The sequence below is a fragment of the Nerophis ophidion genome, linkage group LG07 (genome assembly GCF_033978795.1).
Source record: "Nerophis ophidion isolate RoL-2023_Sa linkage group LG07, RoL_Noph_v1.0, whole genome shotgun sequence".
NCBI lineage: Eukaryota > Metazoa > Chordata > Actinopteri > Syngnathiformes > Syngnathidae > Nerophis > Nerophis ophidion.
In genome coordinates, this window is record NC_084617.1 from 42,367,828 (window position 1) to 42,392,106 (window position 24,279).

Below are 24,279 nucleotides of genomic sequence, written 5' to 3' on the forward strand. Positions count from 1 at the left end.
TTTTTGGACAATAAGTTGCAGTTTTTTTCATAGTTTGGTCAGGGGTGCGACTTATACTCAGGAGTGACTTATGTGTGAAATTATTAACACATTACCGTAAAATATCAAATAATATTATTTAGCTCATTCACATAAGAGACTAGACTTATAAGATTTCATGGGATTTAGCGATTAGGAGTGACAGATTGTTTGGTAAAAGTATAGCATGTTCTATATGTTATAGTTATTTGAATGACTCTAATGACTCTTACCATAATATGTTACGTTAACATGCCAGGCACGTTTTCAGTTGGTTATTTATGCGTCATATAACGTACACTTATTCAGCCTGTTGTTCACTATTGTTTATTTATTTTAAATTGCCTTTCAAATGTCTATTCTTGGTGTTGGGTTTTATCAAATACATTTCCCCAAAAAATACGACTTATACTCCAGTGCGACTTATGTATGTTTTTTCCCTTCTTTATTATGCATTTTCGGCAGGTGCGACTTATACTCCGAAAAATACGGTACTAAGTATGTTATTGTTATGCCACATGCTGACATATGCTCAACTCATCATGCTTAATTTATTACAGCATTTGGGAAGCCTGTAGTTGATTTTTATAAAGTAAATTTTATATTTTTATCAACATGTGATATCAGGGACCCTGCCATTCAAAACTAGGCTGCTACATTACTGATTAATGTAACTATAGCTGAAAAAATAGTACAATAGCAATAGGAGAGACTATTCATCCCCGGACACCATGGAGTTCATGTAGGCTTTATGATGCAGTTACATTACATCATCAACTATCAGAGACAGAAACTCTTCATTAAACATAAGACCTTTTTTGCTGCTGCAACACAGCTTAATCAACACATAAAAAGGTAAAGTGAAATAACTGACAGACAGAGCTTTGCTGTCCGTAACACACACACGCACAAACACCGCAAAATGAGCTAACGTTAGGCTAGAAACTAATTAGCCTTCATCTCAAGGACAGCGAGCGAGCTGAGCTGCCGTTTATGTTTCTAGAATTTCAACGAGCTCATAGTGATGTTACAAGTAAGCTGACTGGGAGGTGTTTATTATAATTTGGGAAGAGTCCGCTGCTTGATGCTTACCTGCTAAACACCTATCTGCTCATCACGACGCTGTAGCACAGACTCCATGCGCTCTGAATACGAACTGCTGATTGGCTGTTACATGCACTCTGAATACGCACTGCTGATTGGCTGTTACATGCGCTCTGAATACGCACTGCTGATTGGCTGTTACATGCACTCTGAATACGCACTGCTGATTGGCTGTTACATGCGCTCTGAATACGCACTGCTGATTGGCTGTTACCGCTCTGCGTGTAACCAATCAGATGGTTCTGTGGGTGGGACAATGCTGGGTTCTGCAGAGAGTACTGACAGAGAAAGATGCAAAACGAAGCGGAGCAGTTTGTTAAGACTTTAGTTTAGGCGGCGCCTTAACAACAAAGCACTGCGGGAAACCCTGATTGAATGCAAAAAAGGGAGAGTGCTCTCACTGGCCTCTTCCATGTGAAACAGGGACCGCTGTAGGTCCTCTTTTCTGGGCCTGTCTGAGTGAGCGTTGGGAGTTCTCCACACTGTCGCTAGCAACAGCTGGTCCACAAAGGAACGTCTATGGCCGACAACACTGAAGTGGCCACTGTCTGTTATTGTAAATCTTGTGGTGTCTAACAATCTTTTTTTTTTCTTCTTTTCTTTTACCATCAAAGCCCCCTCTTCTTCATTTTTTTAGGCCCATTTTTTTCCTCCTCACGGCTGTTGCTCTCAGTAGCCCCTACTGAGAGGACAGAGACAGACACTTCACCCAGCCAAAGATTTGTCTGCCAGTACGGTCAGCTTTGCTGCGGGAAAAAAAAAAAGCACAATGACGCTGCCCACACACACAGCACGGCACAGCACCCCCCTTTTCTAGCTCTCCGTCCCAACAAACCCCAAAAAATAAGTCCACAGACTCCCACTCCAACCAAAGTCCCTAGTTCTCTGCTATCGCCCCTACAGCGCAACCGGAATGATGAACAGAATCTGTTGCTGTTCTCCAACTCTATTTTTACTGTCGGAAATCATCTGTTCCATGTTCAAACTTAAGTGAAGGAGCGGTTTATGAAAAACATGTGATGGGTTTGGTTGACCTGACACAGTTTGGTAAGCGTGGATTGTTTGGGTAATGTTTTATCTTTGTGTTAGCGTGGCAGATGGAATCACGGAATTGGCCAAAAAACTTCTACTATTAAAGGTGGAAAGTTGCCAAAACTGAATTAATGTGTATGAAATGCAAAAAAAAACAAGAACATTTGTCTCATACTACAATGAACGGTTCCCAAAGTACTTCTACAAAACTGATAACTATCTGTTGTCCACAAGCCGAATAAAAAGCACAGATGTTGACGTGATATCAGGGATTGTAGCATCTTAAAAATCTTAATTTGCAAGTTAATAACTAGGGCTGCAACTATTTTGATACTATCTTAATAATTAGTGGACTAATCAGCTCTACTTTAGCCATTAACTTTTAAATTCCGCTTGAGTTATTTTTTCAGCAAGTGCTAACTCACAACAAAGATGACAAATTCATTCAAGAATATTTATCTATACTGTAACTATGCTACTTAACTTGTGTCCATTTAAAAGCAAAGACAGGCAAAATTTAAATCATGTGCTTGAGGATGGTGCCACTAGCATGAATAACTCATCGAAAGTATGCTGGCAGTTTACCTGCATTGATGTTGTGAACAAAAGTACCGCAGTTAAATTCAACATATGCCTTTACTAAACGGACAGCCACCGCATGTAAAACACTGAACATCTGTAAAGAACAAGTCCTGCAAGAAGATGCCATTCATATCACCACTGCTGATACCTAATCTGATACCTTGGAGAAGGATAATTACAGCAAGGATAAACCAACTGTACAACACAAACAAGAGCAACTATGGGCTCAATGTAAAAATGTTTTTGATCGCTGAAGAACATTGGACATCTGTAAGTAATCACAAGGAGCTGGGGTCGCATTGTACCAAAAAAAGAGATCATCATAGTCATCTGAGAAAGTTCTACGAAGGTTTTCATTCATCAAGGTCATTTTCATCTCAGGCCGTTCAATCGATCGCAACTGGACTGCCTGGTTTGTTTTGGAAGAGGTTTTGCCAAAGTTCCCCAAGTGGTAAATGGTAAATGGGTTGTACTTGTATAGCGCTTTTCTACCTCTTTTTAAGGAGCCCAAAGCGCTTTGACAGTATTTCCACATTCGCCCATTCACACACTGACAGCGGGAGCTGCCATGCAAGGCGCTCACCAGGACCCATCAGGAGCAAGGGTGAATTGTCTTGCCCAAGGACACAACGGACGTGACTAGGATGGTAGAAGGTGGGGATTGAACCACTAACCCTTACTCTACCAACTTCGCCACGCCGTGCTCCCCAAGTCATTTGGGGTTTTGGCGCCAACTGCTGGACCAGATCTAACCAATCTAAGTCTATGAGCATGAACTGATGAAGCCTACAAGGATGAACGGCGAAACCTCTTCCAAGACAAACCAAGCAGTCCAGTTGTGATTGATTGAACGGCCGGAGATCATCTGAAAAAGTTAAACAAGCTTGTTTGTTTCATCCATCCCTCCATTTTATTTACTAAATGGTAAATGGGTTATACTTGCATAGCGCTTTTCTACCTTCAAGGTAGGGCTGGGTGATATATCAAATATACTCGATATATCGCGGGTTTGTCTCTGTGCGATATACAAAATGACTATATCGTGATATTCGAGTATACGTTCTCAGGCAGTTGCTTTTAGCTGCGGGCATTACACTACAGGCTTTATTCCCTCTTCCTTGTCTCTCCTTCTCACAGAGACGTAAAACAAGCGCACCTTCTTACATACGTCACATACTGTCGTGTCATACGCCTTCGTTGAGCAGAGGGGTAGCAGCATGGGTAACATTAGCTGTGTTGCTATCGGAGTGGTGTGAGTGGTAATACGAGAGAAAGAAGTTGCGAATCTGGTAACAAATGAAGCAAAAATTAATTCCTAAGAAAAACAGCACGGGGTCCATCGTCTGGCGGTGGTTTGGCTTCAAGCGGGAAGATGTTGAACAAGTATGCGGCAAAAGCGTTATCACAAAAAGTAGACCCTACTGCTAATTTGTAGCATTTGAAAAGTCACCTGCTAGAGAAAAAAAAAAAGTGCTTGAAACTCTGCATGTCAACATCTCCGTTCGGTGCCACACCCACAAAATGTCAAAGCAACCATTTCCAGATCCACACCATACGAAAACATTAGTCAACAACCAGAATTTAATAATGTTCGCACAAAAAGTGCACTTTAATTTAGTGTTGTTTTGATATGTCATCTTAGTTATTACATCATGCACAAAAATTGTGAGGCACACGTACCACCTTGCTGTCTTGTTTCAACAACTGTTTAAACTAAGGAGGAGTAAATGCAAATATAAACGGTGCACTATGTTAAGGTGTTTATAAGTGTGTTTACTACAATATTGATTAGTAACTGTACCTTGTTTGCAATATTACTGCAAAAACTTTTAGAATGCGCACTTAATTCTTACTATACTTACTGTCACAAAGTTTTGAGCAAATCATGACTTGCAAATCAGTAAAACATTTGAAAGATGTTCCTGTATGACATTCTGACTACCAAAGTGTGTTTGTATCCAAATATTGGAGTATTTTCTTTTAGCAAATTGTATTTATGCGATCAAATAATAGTTTGAGTCTGATTAAAAAATGTATAATTTGATAGCCCTAGTTATTATACATAGTCAAAAGCTCTCACACACACACACACACACACACACACACACAATTTGTAAGCATTTGACAATAATAATCTTGAATAGTTCACATGTCAATAATCAACATCGACATCTGTACATTTGTCCATTGATTGAATGGAATCATAATGCATCGGAGAATCTATCACTTTTCCCACCTCTATTGTATACACACCGCATGTTATGTTTATTATAGGGTCAGATACAACCGGAAGCCATTTACTGATAGCTTTTAAATGTTTTACAAAGTGCGCATGTTTGTGCCCACATGCCCTAAAAGCTGTAAACCTATGGAAAACACTGAGTACTGTCCGATGTTGTTATTCTTATAGCCAATCCTGTGTTTTTTCTGTACCCGTTGCCTTCCTCAGAGGAACATCACATGGCAACCTCTGAGGAAGGCAACAGTTGTGGCGAAACCGCCAGGTATGGAAATAAACATGTCTGGCTATAAAAAATATAACAAAATTGCATAATTTTTTGAAGACCTAATGAACCTCTTTGGATGAGTATTGTCCCTTGAGAATAGAAAATGGTAACAAATGTGAGGGGTGTATTTACAAAACCCAAATCCAGTAAAGTTGCCACATTGTGTAATTCGTAAATAAAAACAGAATACAAAGATTTGCAAATGCTTTTCAACTTATATTCACAGGGATGGGAATGAAGATTTACAAAATCAGCTGAAAATGTTTTAATCCTAAAACACCGCTTTGTGGAAGGCCACAGAGCTATGTTAGCTTAGGATGCATTTCCTGCTATTTTGAGTCAAAATGTAACAATATTCTCCTGACCAAATGTTCACATTTATTAGGAAATATTTCATAAAAATGTATCATGTTATGAAATGTATGTATACAAGTTTACACATATCAAATTCTTGCACACTTTTGGATTCTAGACGAAAATAGGCCTACAAATGGATTAACCAGAATTCAAAATATAAAAATTTTGAAACACATAAGATCGTGTATTGTACCTCTGAATGGACTCATCTGTCATAGATTGGTGTGAGTGGAGCCGAGTCGGAGGTGTTGATTTGAGGCTGCATTTGTGACGATGTTTGACTTCAGCTTGAAGGCAGATCCCAGTGAAAAATTACTTCTCCGTGAACTCAATTTACTTAGATGCCTTGTCGATTTTGCGTGGTCAAAGAGTGCCACCTTTCCCCGAGATCCATAGTTCACAATGTCTTTGCAATATAAGCACTGAGGCCGAAGATTAGCCAGGGACACGCCATCTGAGCCCCGGTGAGATGAGCGAAGAGGGCGCAGTGCGCAGAGATACTCCCGCTGTCCCGCCGACCAGTCGAAGCGCCCGCCGCGACAAATAGCGACCAAAACAGTTGCTGTACTCCAGGGGAAGTGCAGAGATCTTCACCGCGTCAGGAAGTGCCAACCAAGCTATTACTTTTACCAGTCGGCCGGATCGCACTCTTTGGCGTTTCCGCTTCCTGGGCAGCGTTGTGTCCACCCGACGGAAGCACTCGGGTAGGTTAGCATTAGCACGGAAAAATGAATCCGAGTCTCTTGCATTGTAAAGTTCACATGACCGTACTGACTCCCCTATCCTCAACAACTCCTGGGGTTCATACACTAGAAGTGAGTCGATGGTCCTCAAAACACACGTCAAAATAACCACAAAACAGACAGTAGTGCTCAGAGGCAAGCGGCGAACCAGACACACCGGCGCCATCTTGTTCTCTTCTATTACAACGAATTATATAATATATTATTATAAGAATACGAGTTCAGAAACGCTCACAATAATTGAGGATCAGGGACTAGATATTGTCGGCAAACGACGGGTGCAACCTCATTGGTTGATGTCGTCATCTGATTGTAGAGCTAGCCAATCTGGTACCTTCACACATTGGCATAATATTATATAAATGACCGGCGGCGCAAAAATCGGCGGAATTCGCGGGTCCGCGGAAAATTCCCATCCCTGTATTCAATTGAGTAGACTGCAAAAACGAGAAATTTAATGTTCGAACTGAGAAACTTATTTGGCAAACAATCATTAGTTTAGGATTTAATGGCAGCAACACATTGCAAAAATGTTGACACGGGGGCATTTTTACAACTGTTACTTCACCTTTCCTTTTAACAACACATTTGGGAACTGAGGAGACCAATTTTTGAAGCTTTTTTCAGTGGAAATCTTTCCCATTCTTGCTTGATGTACAGCTTAAGTTGTTTAACAGTCCAGGCTCTCCGCTGTGGTATTTTAGGTTTTTTATTGCACCACACATTTTCAATAGAAGACAGGTCTGGACTACAAGCAGGCCAGTCTAGTACCCGCAGTTTTTTAGTATGAAGCCACGCTGGTTTGGCATTGTCTTGCTTAAATAAGCAGGAGCATACATGATAATTTGGCTAGGATGGCACCTTTCAACATTAATGGTGCCTTCACAGATGTGGAAGTTACCCATGCCTTGGGCAGTAATGCACCCCCAAACCATCACAGATGCTGGTTTTTGAACTTTTGGCTTTTAGATGAGCTCGGGAACAGCAAAGCCGGCTACGTTTTTGGGTGTTGTTGATAAATGGCTTTCGCTTTGCATAGTATAGTTTTAACTTGCACTTACAGATGTAGCGACAAACTGTAGTTACTGACAGTGGTTTTCTGAAGTGTTCCTGAGCCCATGTGGTGATATTCTTTACACACTGATGTCATTTTTTTGATGCAGTACCGCCTGAGGGATCCAAGTTCTGTAATATTAGGGCTTACATGCAATGATTTCTCCAGATTCTCTGGAACTTTTGATATTACGTTCCGTAGATGATGAAATCTCTAAATTCCTTGCAATAGCTCATTGAGAAATGTTCTTAAACTGTTCAACAATTTGCTCAAACATTTGTTCACAAAGTGGTGACCCTTGCCCCATTCTTGTTTGTGAATGACTGAGCATTTCCTGGAAGCTGCTTTTATACCCAATCATGGAACCCACCTGTTCCCAATTAGCCTGTTCACCTGTGGGATGTTCTAAATAGGTGTTTGATGAGCAACTTTCTCTGTCTTTTTTGCCACCTTTTTTAAACATGTTGCAGTCAGGAAATTCCAAATTAGCAAATATTTGCAAAAAATTTAGTTTTTCAGTTCGAACGGTTAGTATCTTGTCTTTTCATTCTATTCAATTGAATATAGGTTGAAAAGGATTTGCAATCATTGTATTCTGTTTTCATCAGGCATGTGATTTGACCACAATGAAAAAGACTGAAAACATTTCCGGGGGTATGGGGGACGAAGGCCCCCAGCCAGGTCCAGGGCGGTGCCCTGGTGGGTTGCTAAAAGGGGGGCAACGCCCCCCGAAGCTCCTGGTTTTTCACCAATCTAACATGCTAAAATTAACAAAGACAGCACCATTTGAAGAAAATATTTTAGTGTTTAAAGACATGAAAACATAATTATTAGAACATACATACCTCAATTATCCTAATGAATCACTGTATATGGTTCAGTCCCAACAGTATTTAGTCACTAATATTTACATCTTGTGTTCATTTCACATCCACAGGTGTCACATTGATCAGTGTTATTATCTACAGTTGATTTACAGTATCACCACATTACTTCAGTTCACTTCCCACTAGGGGTGTAACGGTACGTGTATTTGTATTGAACCTTTTCGGTACGGGGGTTTTGGTTTGGTACTAGGGTGTATCGAACGAGTTTGTAAACTTAAATCTTAACAAGCTGCTCTGCAGCTGCCTCTGAGCAGTGAGCACCCAGCATTGTCCCACCCACACAACCATCTGATTGGTTACATACAAAGCCAATCAGCAGTGCGTATTCAGAGAGATGTAACAGCCAATCAGCAGTGCGTATTCAGAGCGCATGTTGTCAGTGCTCCGGCATCGAGATGAGCAGATATGTGTTTAGCAGGTGAGCAGCTGACATCGTACACTCCCCAAATTATAAAAAACACCTCCCAGTCACAACTATTACAAACATCACTAGGAGCCCGTTGACTTTTTAGAAACTTAAACTGCAGCTCAGCTCTCTCATAGTTCTGGGTTGAGGTGAACGCTTATTAGCTTTTAGCGTTACGTTAGCTCATTTTGCTGTGTGTGCGTGCGTGCGTGTGTGTGTGTGTGCACGTGTGTGTGTGTATAATGAAAGTCAACTACAGGCTTCCCAAATGCTTTAATAAATTAAGCATGATGAGTTGACTTGAAACTGTTTAATGTTGCACTTTTTATATTTAGAAGAAAGGTTTTGTCATTTTGTTTAACCAAAGCAACAACTTGAGGCAGTTTAATGTTGATTAATGTGGGTAGAATTATTATAGTGTTCCCAATGTTAAAAGGATAAAGCCATTGTTTACAAATTTGGTAAATATATAACCCAAAAAATTTATATTTTGTTGTTTTCTTACTGTACCGGAAATGAACCGAACCGTGACCTCTAAACCGAAGTAATAAATAAATGATAAATGGGTTGTACTTGTATAGCGCTTTTCTACCTTCAAGGTACTCCAAGCGCTTTGACACTACTTCCACATTTACCCATTCACACACACATTCACACACTGATGGAGGGAGCTGCCATGCAAGGCGCCAACCAGCACCCATCAGGAGCAAGGGTGAAGTGCCTTGCTCAGGACACAACGGACGTGACGAGGTTGGTTCTAGGTGGGATTTGAACCAGTGACCCTCGGGTTGCGCACGGCCACTCTTCCACTGCGCCACGCCGTCCGTACCGAACCGAAATTTTTGTGTACCGTTACACCCCTACTTCACACATTTACTTGCTCGGAGAGCCCTAACATGAGCTGTCCTTGCAAATTTCTGAGCAGCCTGCATTTTCCTTTTGGTCTCTGCTTTTGTAGCTTCTTCTTTGGATTTCACTGCCAACTTCTGCCTCTAGTATTATATGCAAATTTATTTCAAATAAATTGTTAACTGGAATCAATAATGCCACTCTTTGAATTTCTGTCATTTCATAATATATTTTCACGTGGCTTTTTTGGGGGGGGAAAACCCATTTATATTTCGCAAAGCAATAATTGGTTAATATTTAAAACAAACATGCGTATTCCGCAAGCAAATATTTTTTTAGCTTACCTCATTATTAACTACCCTGTCTGCAACTGAAGTGAGTTGTTCGGGTGGATCCCACCTCCAAAGACATGCACCTGTTCATACATGTTGCGGTCTTCTCTGGTCATTTATGTTGTTATCCTACACAAAACTTCTCTGGTCATTTATGTTGTTATCCTACACAAAACTTCTCTGGTCATTTATGTTGTTATCCAAGATGGCGGCGCCCGGACGGGCTGCGCACTCGAGGAGCTCCTGCTAAAGATGGAACATTTGGCAGAAATACCGGACAATTCCACAAACTTAATGGCTGGCTCACATCGTGGTCACTCCGTGATCACGTACGACCGCCAGACACTTCTGGATGTGGACACATCGGGCCGTTTTGGACCGATAGACACTTGCGTGCTAGACTTGCTAACTAGCACGGGAATACATCGGCGGCTACATCCAGCGGCCTGTGAAGCAGGGGAGTATAGTAGCAGCGGGGGCCGTCTACGGAGCAGACGCCAGCGGTGTGATCGGAAACGCGGATGCCGAGCGGGGCTAAAAACAAAGCAGAAGGCTAATCCCCACAGAACACCACTTTCCTCCACCCTGAGGACGGATTTAGATGGAAAATGCGAGACTACTGGTCTGGGTAAGGAGTCAGTTAAATTAGAACAAGTTTTTTCTGCTTTGAGTGTTTCAGAGTTGGACATGTGTTTTACTGAGGTGGCTAACTATGATGCGTGCAGTTTATCAAAGCAACAAACAAACAATCGGAAAATCCCCGTTACTGAGGTGGCTAACCATGATGCGTGCAGTTTATCAAAGCAACAATCAAACAATCGGAAAATTCCTGTCGTATCAATTCCTAGATATGGTCGTAACTATACTAAATGCACTGGGCATAATAAACACAACATTATTAATATTGCTACTACGGATAATTTGATCAAAAACTCCCTAAAACAGCCCACTACCTATAATATAGGTTTTTTAAACATAAGATCATTGTCTCCTAAAACGTTGTTAGTTAATGATATTATCAGAGACAACAATCTTAACGTCATCGGTCTCAGCGAAACCTGGCTTAAACCAAACGACTTTTTTGCGCTAAATGAGGCATGTCCTCCTAACTTTACACATGCGCATATTGCCCGTCCGCTCAAAAGGGGTGGGGGGGTTGCACTAATATACAACGAAAACTTTAACCTTAGTCCTAACATAAATAATAAATATAAATCGTTTGAGGTGCTTACTATGAGGTCTGTCACACCGCTGCCTCTACACCTGGCTGTTATCTACCGCCCCCCAGGGCCCTATTCGGACTTTATTAATGAATTCTCAGAGTTCGTTGCTGATCTAGTGACACACGCCGATAATATAATCATAATGGGGGACTTTAATATCCATATGAATACCCCATCGGACCCACCGTGCGTAGCGCTCCAGACTGTAATTGATAGCTGTGGTCTCACACAAATAATAAATGAACCCACGCATCGCAACGGTAATACGATAGACCTAGTGCTTGTCAGGGGCATCAACGTTTCCAAAGTTACGATACTCCCGTATACTAAAGTATTGTCTGATCATTACCTTATAAAATTCGAGGTTCAGACGCATGTTCGTCAAACTAATAATAATAATAACTGCTATAGCAGCCGCAACATTAATACAGCCACAACGACAACTCTTGCTGACCTACTGCCCTCGGTAATGGCACCATTCCCAAAGTATGTGGGCTCTATTGATAACCTCACTAACAACTTTAACGACGCCCTGCGCGAAACCATTGATAACATAGCACCGCTAAAGTTAAAAAAGGCTCCAAAAAAGCGCACCCCGTGGTTTACAGAAGACACTAGAGCTCAGAAATTATTATGTAGAAAGCTGGAACGCAAATGGCGCACGACTAAACTTGAGGTGCACCATCAAGCATGGAGTGATGGTTTAATAACTTATAAACGCATGCTTACCTTAGCTAAAGCTAAATATTACTCAAATCTCATCCACCGTAATAAAAACGATCCTAAATTTTTGTTTAGTACGGTAGCATCGCTAACCCAACAAGGGACTCCTTCCAGTAGCTCAACCCACTCAGCTGATGACTTTATGCAATTCTTTAGTAAGAAAATTGAAGTCATTAGAAAGGAGATTAAAGACAATGCGTCCCAGCTACAACGGGGTTCTATTAACACTGACACGATTGTATATACGGCGGATACTGCCCTCCAAAATACTTTCTCTCGTTTTGAGGAAATAACATTAGAGGAATTGTTACAACGTGTAAATGGAATAAAACAGACAACATGTTTACTTGACCCTCTTCCTGGGAAACTGATCAAGGAGCTCTTTGTATTATTAGGTCCATCAGTGCTAAATATTATAAACTTATCACTCTCCTCGGGCACTGTTCCCCTAGCATTCAAAAAAGCGGTTATTCATCCTCTTCTTAAAAGACCTAACCTCGATCCTGACCTCATGGTAAACTACCGACCGGTGTCTCACCTTCCCTTTATTTCAAAAATCCTTGAAAAAATTGTTGCGGAGCAGTTAAATGAACACTTAGCGTCTAACAATCTATGTGAAACCTTTCAATCCGGTTTCAGGGCAAATCACTCCACGGAGACAGCCCTCGCAAAAATGACTAATGATCTATTGCTAACGATGGATTCTGATGCGTCATCTATGTTGCTGCTCCTCGATCTTAGCGCTGCTTTCGATACCGTCGATCATAATATTTTATTAGAACGTATCAAAACACGAATTGGTATGTCAGACTTAGCCCTGTCTTGGTTTAACTCTTATCTTACTGATAGGATGCAGTGTGTCTCCCATAACAATGTGACCTCGGACTACGTTAAGGTAACGTGTGGAGTTCCCCAGGGTTCGGTCCTTGGCCCTGCACTCTTCAGCATCTACATGCTGCCGCTAGGTGACATCATACGCAAATACGGTATTAGCTTTCACTGTTATGCTGATGACACCCAACTCTACATGCCCCTAAAGCTGACCAACACGCCGGATTGTAGTCAGCTGGAGGCGTGTCTTAATGAAATTAAACAATGGATGTCCGCTAACTTTTTGCAACTCAACGCCAAAAAAACGGAAATGCTGATTATCGGTCCTGCTAGACACCGAACTCTATTTAATAATACAACTCTAACATTTGACAACCAAACAATTAAACAAGGCGACACGGTAAAGAATCTGGGTGTTATCTTCGACCCAACTCTCTCCTTTGAGGCACACATTAAAAGCGTTACTAAAACGGCCTTCTTTCATCTCCGTAATATCGCTAAAATTCGCTCCATTCTGTCCACTAAAGACGCTGAGATCATTATCCATGCGTTTGTTACGTCTCGCCTCGACTACTGTAACGTATTATTTTCGGGTCTCCCCATGTCTAGCATTAAAAGATTACAGTTGGTACAAAATGCGGCTGCTAGACTTTTGACAAGAACAAGAAAGTTTGATCACATTACGCCTGTACTGGCTCACCTGCACTGGCTTCCTGTGCACTTAAGATGTGACTTTAAGGTTTTACTACTTACGTATAAAATACTACACGGTCTAGCTCCATCTTATCTTGCCGATTGTATTGTACCATATGTCCCGGCAAGAAATCTGCGTTCAAAGGACTCCGGCTTATTAGTGATTCCCAAAGCCCAAAAAAAGTCTGCGGGCTATAGAGCATTTTCCGTTCGGGCTCCAGTACTCTGGAATGCCCTCCCGGTAACAGTTCGCGATGCCACCTCAGTAGAAGCATTTAAGTCTCATCTTAAAACTCATTTGTATACTCTAGCCTTTAAATAGACTCCCTTTTTAGACCAGTTGATCTGCCGTTTCTTTTCTTTTTCTTCTATGTCCCACTCTCCCGTGTGGAGGGGGTCCGGTCCGATCCGGTGGCCATGTACTGCTCGCCTGTGTATCGGCTGGGGACATCTCTGCGCTGCTGGTCCGCCTACGCTTGGGATGGTTTCCTGCTGGCTCCGCTGTGAACGGGACTCTCGCTGCTACGCTTGGGATGGTTTCCTGCTGGCTCCGCTGTGAACGGGACTCTCGCTGCTGTGTCTTGGATCCTCTTTGGACTGGACTCTCGCGACTGTGTTGTATCCATTGTGGATTGAACTTTCACAGTATCATGTTAGACCCGCTCGACATCCATTGCTTTCCTCCTCTCTAAGGTTCTCATAGTCATCATTGTCACCGACGTCCCACTGGGTCATTATTGTCACCAATGTCCCACTGGGTGTGAGTTTTCCTACCGAGGATGTCGTGGTGGTTTGTGCAGCCCTTTGAGACACTAGTGATTTAGGGCTATATAAGTAAACATTGATTGATTGATTGATTGATCTTTCCTCTCGATGTCTACGACAGTTGTCGATGTAAACAAAGGATGAAGTCCGTAAGGTTTGCTCACTTTCGGTTGACATCCAAAAGTACCAACTAGTGAAAAGTTCGTTTTCCTTGCTTCAAGTTGTTTTATATGTTTTTGGCGTTTCGCATGTACTTCCAAAGCCTTGAAACCTCGTGATCCATAGTCAATATTATCATGACACCACATGCACAAAACTTTTCCGGAACGATCGATTTTCCGAATAAAACGACGAACAAAGTCATAACTTCCTTCTTCCCAACAGTATCACTGATTTCCCTTTCCATCCAGTCCCATCGAAACTTATTTTTGACATGTTTATCAATTTCTTTTAATCGTGAAGCGTCCTTTCTCTCGAGAACCGACATCGTTTACATTTGGAAAATGACGGTGATAACGTCATCATTCATAACAAGGAACATATCGACCAATCAACTACGGCGTAATAATATTACGCCGTAGTTGATTGGTCGAAATTTTTTCCCCCCGAGATTAAAAAAGACGGAATTCCGACTTTAGACGGAAAAATCCCATGTATTTTTTAATTTACACAACATGCCAACTTCATTGGTTTTGGGTTTTGTATTTTTATGAAATACAGCACATCCTTGACTTGTTTTCAATTAAGGGTTATCATTTTTCCTGTATGTACTGTTAAAAAAACTATCTGCAAATGTGTTTAATACTGCAGTCAGTTTCATTTTGCCTCACCTTGAGCATGCCGCATTAGCAAAAATTCATTTGAGCATAATTATAGCGTTTGTCATCATTTCACAGTTTCCAAATTGAGTGATTCCAAGGTCAATGTGGCAGCAGACTAGAAGAGGGTCCAACAATTTCTTCTTTCCACAAAAGCATAATTGCTTTGGCACCAAATAAAAGCCTTGTGGAGACGAGACAAACATCAAATTGTTTTGTCACGTTGTAACAGGGAGGAATCCTTACCAGTTTCTCATCAACCGTAATAAGCTGCGTGCCTTGTCCTGCTTTCTCTGCCAGCCTCTGTGTTGATGTGCTGGTATACCTAAAACCATTAGATATGCGTTACACACAAAGCAGAAAGACGCGGCACACAAGCAGCAGAGTAGTCTCGAAGAAAGCGGTGGGTGGGAAAAAGCTGCAGAAAAAAAAACTAAAAAACCCCGCCACCTATTAGTTCTGTCTGGTGAATTTCTGGCAGAGTGCGGCTGTCATCCTAATGACAGGACGTGTTCACGTTGGCTGTAGTCAACTATCCAGCGAGGACTGACTGTGTGGGTCTTTGTCCTTGTGCATCGCACCTTTATAGCTCTTACTTAATACTATTGGAAATAGTCAGTAAAGTGCATTAAAACCAAGGGTTTTAAGTATTTGGGAAATCATTTCTCACTATGGCAATAAAACGACGGATGTGCTACAGTACAATGTAGAAAACATCCATCCGTCTATCCATCCATTTTCTATTGCTTGTCCCTTTTGGGGTCTCCAGGGGTGCTCAGCTACAATAGGGCGGAAGGCAGCGTACACCCTGGACAAGTCGCCACATTATCACAGGGCCAACACAGATAGACAGATAACATTCACACTCACATTCACACACTAGAGACCATTTAGTGTTGCCAATCAACCTATCCCCAGGTGCATGTTTCTGGCGGTGGGAGGAAGCCGGAGTACCCGGAGGGAACCCACGCAGTCACGGTGAGAACATGCAAACTTCACACAGAAAGATCCCGAGCCCGGGATTGAACCCAGGACTACTCAGGACCTCCGTATTGTGAGGCACATGCACTAACCCCTGTGCCACAACATATTTGATATAAACTATAGAGGAATTAACAGGAATTCGTGGGAATACACTGGAAATTTACAAAACGTAATTTTGTCGATGCCAAAAGACAATTTGAATGGGTTGTAAACACCTGTTCTATCATAAAAGTACAACATGCAACAGCTAGTCTGCTTGTGTGTGTGTGTGTGTGTGCGTGCGTGCGTGTGTAGTCTGGTTCTATGTGCACAGGACAACTGGAAAGCCACTTCTAAGTCAGTAAGCCTCGCAGCCATTGCAAAAAATAAAATAAGTTTCCTACAAGTACTGGAGGACGAGGACTAGCTAAACATGCTACACTAGACACCATAGGAGGATATGCTAACAGCTAACCGCAAGCGCCAGCTTTGGAATGTAAACAAATGGGCGAATTTACACAAATACGACAGTAACATTACCAAGTGATATAAGGGGTTCCCATACATGTAATTGACACCTTAAAAATTGTTTTTTTATTTACATAAAAACTAATTAAAGTAATCTAATGTGTGAATGGAGAAATATTGCCTATAATTTGCGCACTATTGATGCACCGAAAATTTGGTCGCCGGAGAAAACGTTTGAACAACGAAAACACTGCCGAAACCGGATGTTGTGATGACATACATATAAGCAAGACACACACGATTGTGTGAAGAAGAGGCAGTATATGTCTGCGATTTTGAAGTACTTTAATGCTGGATTAGAGAGAATTGCCACATTTTAGCTCACTCTTTTCTTTTTATTATGTATTTACTCTACTATAGTGTATAAATTCTGCAGAATGTGTTTAAATTGACTTAACTGTTAAAACAACTTCCATCCATCCATTTCCTACCGCTTAATCCCTTTGCGGTCGCGGGGGGCGCTAGTGCCTATCTCAGCTACAATCAACCTATTCATTATAATTTGTAAATGTTTGTACTGTTTTTTTCAGCCAAATGAAACAATGTCGAAAACTGAAATTGAAAACAATGGCTAAATCTGTGGACAAACAACAAAGCCAACATGACAATGACAACCTGCAACACATCTAATCCACTTGTATATTTTTGCACGACACCACCTATACCAGGGATTGTAGTGTCTTAAACATCGTCATTGGTAACTTAAACTTATAATAAACCCGTTTAATTGTTGCATGCCTAGTTACGCGCAAAATCCTGTCTGACTGTGCTAACAAAATAAAGGTTTCAAAAAACTATCTTACATGAACACTTTGTACTTAAAGCTGTCATTGGCACAGTTAAGTTTCAAAATTATTATGCTTTGACTTAAAATACTATTAAAAAATGTCAAATTATGTAATGCACTAATAACGTATGGATTTTTTGCGTTCAATTTGGTACACTTTTAAAAGTAAAACAGGAATTGAGAAAACATTTAATTAAAAACAAAATTAAATACTGTTCAAAATGTCCAAAGATGTATTGCACTGATAAATAGAAGGTATTTTTTCATTGAATTGATAACACAAAAGCACACTATGGTGGTAAATTGTAAAAAGTAAAACAGAGATTGGGTAATACATGTAATTTAAAAAAATTGGATTTCATACGGCCCCATTGATATTTCAGTAGAAAAGATTTACATCAAATTAAATGAACAAAAATATTTGATAACAAAACATTTCCAAATCATTTGCATTCATGTAAAAAGAACAACTAATTATAACGTAATTTTAAATCTTACAGTTTTGGCAGTGACCTCCAACAGTTCCATGAAATTGTCAGTACTTCCCAAAGAAAGTGTCCAACTTGTCTTAAAAAGGGGTAGAAAAGCGCTAAACAAGTACAACCATTTACCACTTTGTCCAATTTCCCCAAAGAACAAAATACAGTGTTCCTTTGATTATCTGTTTGTATACTTTTCGTACAACATAAAAATATCTATCTTATGATACTATTCTCTATTGTTTATATAGTGATTTTAACATCTGGGTTACGGCTAATGTAACAGCTTTACTGTAACATTTTTACGTCACTTGAAAGAACTAAAAGCGAGAATCGGTGGGATAATAGATGTAGAAAATATACAGAATGGAAAACACATTGAAAACACAAACCAACAAAACCCAAAGAGTCGTCGCTCAGACAGCAATTTATTTTACAAGTTTAGATATGTATGTGGTTTGTTAATGGGGAAAGGCGGTAATGTCTGTTACATTGACGTTAGCATTTAAGGTTGCTGGCGATTAGGATGCCAACTTGCTTGTCCAGTAAATGAGGGAATAATATTTACGTATTGAGTGTATCTTTTAGATATTGTATACCACAAGAACACTGCACACAAAAACCACTAGACAGGTACTAAGAGCTTCCAGTGCCGTTTAGCTTATAAACAGCTGACCAGTATGTTGATAGCATGACGAATCTATGATTTTTTTAACAATTTATTTGTGTGATAAAGCTGAAAATAAGTATTTGAACACCAACATTAATATTTGGTAGAGAAGCCTTTGTTTGCAATTACAGAGGTCAAACATTTCCTACAGTTCTTCACAAGGTTGGCACAGACTGCAGGAGGTATTTATCGCCCACTCCTCCACACAGATCTTCTTTAGTCAGTCAGGTTTCTGGGCTGTCGCTGAGTAACACGGACTTTCAGCTCCCTCCAAAGATTTTCAATTGGATTTAGGTCTAGAGACTGGCTAGGCCACTCCAGAACTTTGATATGGTTCTTACGAAGCCACTTCTTGGTTTTCCTGGCTGTGTGCTTTGGGTCATTGTCATGTTGGAAGATCCAGCCACGACTTATCTTCAATGATCTGACTGAGGGAAGGAGGTTTTTGGCCAAAATCTCACAATACATGGCTGCAGTCATCCTCTCCTTAATACAGTACAGTCGTCCTGTGCAATGAGCAGAAAAACATCCCCAAAGCATGATGCTACCAGCCCCATGCTTCACAGCAGGGTTGGTGTTCTTGGGATTGTACACAGCTTTCTTCTTCCTCTAAAAACACATAGTGGAATTATGACCAAAAAGGTCAATTTTGGTCTCATCTGTCGACAAAACTTTCTTCCATGACTCCTCTGGATCATCCAAATGGTCATTGACAAACTTAAGATGGGCCTTAATATGTGCTAGTTTAAGCAGGGGAACCTTCAGTGCCATGCATGATTTCAAACCATGACGTCTTAGTGTATTACCAACAGTGACCATGGAAACCGTGGTCCCAGCTCTTTTCAGGTCATTGACCAAGTCATGCCACGTGGTCCTGGGCTGATTCCTCACCTTTCTTAGCATCATTGAGACCCCACGAGGTTATATCTTGCATGGGGCTCCACTCCGATTGAGATTGACCGTCATGTTTAGCTTCTTCCATTTTCTAATGATTGCTCCAACAGTGGACCTTTTTTCATCAAGCTGCTTGGCAATTTCTCCAGAGCCCTTCCATCCTTGTGGAGTTGTACAATTTTGTCTTTGGTGTCTTTGGACAGCTCTTTGCTCATAGGCATGCTGAATGTTTGGGTCTTACTGATTGTATGGGGTGGACAGGTGTCTTTATGCAGCTAACGACCTCACACAGGTGCATCTGATTCAGGATAATACAGTGGAGTGGAGGAGGACTTTTAAAGGCGGACTAACAGGTCTTTGAGGGTCAGATTTCTAACTGATAGACAGGTGTTCAAATCCTTATTTTCAGCTGTAACACACAAACAAATTGTTAAAAAAAATCATAGGTTGTGATTTCTGGATTTTTCTTTTTAGGTTACCTCTCATACAGTGGACATGCACCTACTGTGAAAATTTCAGACACCTCCATGATTTCTAAGTGAAAGAACTTGCAAAATAGGTGTTCAAATACTTATTTTCTTCATTGTATGTATGTATATGTATATATATATATATATATATATATATATATATATATATACATATATTAGGGGTGTAACGGTACGTGTATTTGTATTGAACCGTTTCGGTACGGGGGTTTCGGTCCATTTCATTTGAAGCACTTCCCCCCCCTGACTAGGGTTGGGTATCGAGTATCGAGTATCGATTGGAACCGGGACTAACTTTCCGATTCTCCCGGAATCGTTCAAAAGTTTAAATTTCGATTCCTAGTTTCGATACCCAGTCCCCCGACCGGAAAAAAAGAATAAGTCTGCCGACCAGAAGAAGAAGCCGCTGAACACCAACGAAGAAGCGCCCACCGCCGGAAGTGTTAGCATAGCCGAGCCTATGTAGCCGAGCGAGTCAGTCAAGCATGGGTAGCGGGCGTCAGCGGTCGAAAGTGTGGCTTTATTTTACTAAAAAAAATGAAATATCGGCGAAATTTAACACGTGCGACAGGACAGTTTCGTGCTTAGGAGGGTGCATGTCGAACATGATGAAGCACCTCCGAGCTAATGGAGTACAAATAAATGCGTGTCCTGTCTTCGACGGGCTGCGCCGACCATCCTCCTCTCCCTTTTCCTCTGTCACCTCGGTGACTGCACTGCAGTCTGAATCCGGTAAGTAAAACAATATATATGCAATAAATAATGTGTTTCGCGCCAACATTGAGGCAGCTAACAAATTAGCCCGCGTATTTTTTCATAGACAATTTACAACCTGCTAGCCAGGCTCCGCGATGTGCTCAGCGTACTCCCTTCACCGTAGCGGCAATGGGGAAGATGTCGGTGCCACAGACGGAAGAGTGCCACAGAAAGGTCACTGCACACATAGTCAAAAGACTGCATCCCTTTTCAGAGGTGGAATCTCCAACATTTAGGTTAGTTAAGCAATAACGTTAGAGCTAAGCTAATTGATACTTGGCTAACAGTAACAGCAACATTACATGTTTGTTTATGTTTGCAGGGATTGGGTGAAAACTCTCAACCCAAAATACATACCACCTTCCAGGGACTACCTGTCACATCCAATCTCCCCGGATTGTAAATAACCTAATGTAAATAATCGAATGTACTTCTAATGTATATACTTGTTCTTATGCTATCTGAACTCACTATGTTCTCTGCTCGCTGTACATAAGACCTACACTGTTTCAATGTCCATTTCTCTGTTGATGTAATTGTTAATGACTGAACTACTGATATCAACCAAAGGTCCTCATCCCACTCCCCGGATTGTAAATAATGTAAATAATTCAATGTATATACTATGATGAATAACTTGTGTGATGACTGTATTATGCTGATAGTATATATTTGTACCGTGAATTGATTAACGTGGACTTAAACAAGTTGAAAAACTTATTCGGGTGTTACCATTTAGTGGTCAATTGTATGGAATATGTACTGTACTGTGCAATCTACTAATAAAAGTTTCAATCAATAAATCAACATGCATATGTGACAATAACATCTACGGCTTTTAGAGAGTGCAGTGCACAACTGTGCACACAACAGCTGTAAATATACTCCTCCCCTCTTAACCATGCCCCCAACCACGCCTCCCGACCACGCCCTCCGCCCCCCGAAATCGGAGTTCTCAAGGTTGCCCATTAATTTGAACGAGGATGAAAGATTCGTGGATGATGATATTGATAGCGAAAGACTAGAAAAAAAAAACAAGGTAACACAATAAAATCAAAAGCGACGGCTCCGGGCGGCGGCAGTGTGAGCGTTTCAGATGTAATTAGACACATTTACTAGGATAATTCTGGAATATCCCCTTATCTGCTTATTATTTTAATAATGTTTTAGTGAGATTGTAAAGACATACCTCGAGGTCGGATGGCTGCGGTGAACACGCAGTGTCTCAGAGAGAAACCGAGGAGTCAAGCTCACAGCTGCCTTTCAAACAGCTACTGCAGGAGGACGAATAATCCAATGATGTCTCGGTAAGATATATATCACAATTGTCCCATCCAAAAACATGCTGGTTGACGTAGAGAAACATGTTCGCTTGACCGCTCTGTGTTAAAAACAAAGAAACACCGGCAGTGTCTCGGTGCTAAAAGCTGCTGCAATGCACCGCTTTCCACCAACAGCATTGTTCTTTATAGTCTCCATTATTAATTGAACAAATTGTAAAAGATTCAGCAACACAGATGTCCAAATTACTGTGTAATTCTGCGATGAAAAGAGACGACTTTTAGCCGTCAGTGGTGCTGAGCTAATATTTCCTGACAGTCCGTGACGTCACGCGCACGCGTCATAATTCGGCAACGTTTTCAACAAGAAACTCAGAGGGAAATTTAAAATTGCAATTTAGGCCGTATTGGCATGTGTTGCAATGTTAATATTTCATCATTGATATATAAACTACCAGACTGCGTGGTCGGTAGTAGTGGGTTTCAGTAGGCCTTTAAGAGCCGCATGAAACCAGCCAAAGAGCCGCAGGAGGCTCGCAAGCTACGGGTTGGCCAGGTCTGGTCTACAGCTACTTAGTTGACTCGCTCATAGCTTTTAAAGGCCTACTGAAACCCACTACTACCGACCACGCAGTGTGATAGTTTATATATCAATGATGAACTATCAACATTGCAACACATGCCAATACGGCCTTTTTAGTTTACTAAATTGCAATTTTAAATTTCCCGGGAGTTTTTTTCTTGAAAACGTCGCGTAATGATGACATGTACGCTTGACGTCACGGGCTGTTAGGAATATGAGCGCTGGGCAAACACACAGCTAAAAGTCGTCTGCTTTAACGGCATAATTACACACTATATTGCACATCTGTGTTGCTGAATCTTTTGCAATTTGTTCAATTAATATTGGAGAAGTAAAAGTAGAAAGACGGAGTTGGGGAGCTTTAGCCTTTAGCCACACAAACACACGGTGATTCCTTGTTTAAAATTAACAGAGGTAAACCTTTACTATGCATCAGAGCAGACATGGATCCCAATCGAATGTCAACCAGCAGGTTTCGGTGAAAAAATTGTGGTTAAAAAGTCGCTTCTTACCGGATATCAGCTGAGCTTGTGCCGCCCATACAGCTGCCGTCGACTTCCCTGTGACACTGCGCGTCAACACCCGGCCGGGGACGTACACTTTCGACTATCAGGTACTGTTAAACTCACTAAAACACTAGCAAAACAATAGAAAGATAAGGGATTTCCCAAAATTATCCTAGTAAATGTCTCTAAAAACATATGAATCCGTCGCAATGCAATCGCGTTTTTTTTTGTAACTTTTTTTTTTTTCTAGTCTGTCGCTATCAATATCCTCAAACACAAAACTTTCATCCTTGCTCAAATTAATGGGGAAATTGTCGTTTTTTTCGGTCCGAATAGGTGTTTTTGTTGGAGGCTCCCATTAAAATCAATGTGAATATGTGAGGAGCCATCAACATGTGACGTCATCGTCTGCGACTTCCGGTAGAGGTAGGGCTTTTCTCCAGTTGCGAACTTTATCGTCGATGTTCTCAACTAAATCGTTTCAGCAAAAATATGGCAATATCGCTAAATGATCAAGTATGACACATAGAATTGACCTGCCATCCCCGTTTAAATAAGAAAATCTCATTTCAGTAGGCCTTTGAAGTACGTCGTGAAGTGTGACGCATCCTTGTCATTGACGCAATCATTGAAACTACACGTTTAATTTACACTCACAACATACATTCACAACATTTTGTTTGAAGGACTTGACCGTGTTTTGAGTCTGCCGTTAGCCGCTGACATGCTAGCCACATTGCCTGGGTGCTGCGTTCCCCATCGAATAAACGTAACACTTCCAACAAAGCTACTCTTGGTAATGCACACATTAAATAAACTAAAACGTCCAATTATCGGTTTCATATTACCTGAGGGGGCTCAGGAACATCTTAGAAGCCACATTGAGCACGGATAAACGTCCCAGTCCGAGAAGTGACATTGAGGACGCCATGTTTGTTGTCATCAGACATACGGCGGTCGCAAAAACGACATACGGCAGCCGCAAAAAGACAAACAGTGCGAGCGAATGACGTAATGACACATTTATTAATGTCCGTTCAGTTTCAGTTCAGTTTCAGTTTATTTCGAACATACATACGATACAATGTAATGCATCACACAATTCCAGTTGTTTCATTACAGCACGTCCGAAAAGGAGTAGGAAGAAGCATACCATACCATTGCAATTTTATCCAATTTCCGTGTTCCCTGTAACAGAACAGTGAATAAATATATAATAAATAAATAATATACCATAGTAAGCCTACAAACATTCAATACATAAATAATGTTTGTCTCAATAAAAAAAGGAAAACAAAGGGTTCAAGATGTTTATCATAATTCTTGCACTGGGTACTTTGTGAACACTTGTACTTTGAAAAGGCTCTTAAACTGAATCATATTGGTGCTTTCTTTGATTTCTTTGGTTAATCTGTTCCATC

The 24,279-nt window shown here is 41.0% G+C and overlaps 1 protein-coding gene across 2 annotated transcripts in view; it reads right to left on the reverse strand.

The window, feature by feature from the left end:
- Positions 1-23,850, reverse strand: part of ndufs4 (NADH:ubiquinone oxidoreductase subunit S4) — a 66,657-nt gene extending 42,807 nt beyond the window's left edge. For both annotated transcript variants that reach the window (XM_061906181.1, XM_061906182.1), the window contains exons 1-2: positions 23,707-23,850; positions 15,171-15,249 (exon numbers count right to left, since the gene is read on the reverse strand). In XM_061906181.1, the coding sequence (XP_061762165.1) occupies positions 15,171-15,249; positions 23,707-23,801 (174 nt within the window). In that variant the 5' untranslated portion in view covers positions 23,802-23,850. The remainder of the gene's footprint in view (positions 1-15,170; positions 15,250-23,706) is intronic.
- Positions 23,851-24,279: the final 429 nt, after the last annotated feature.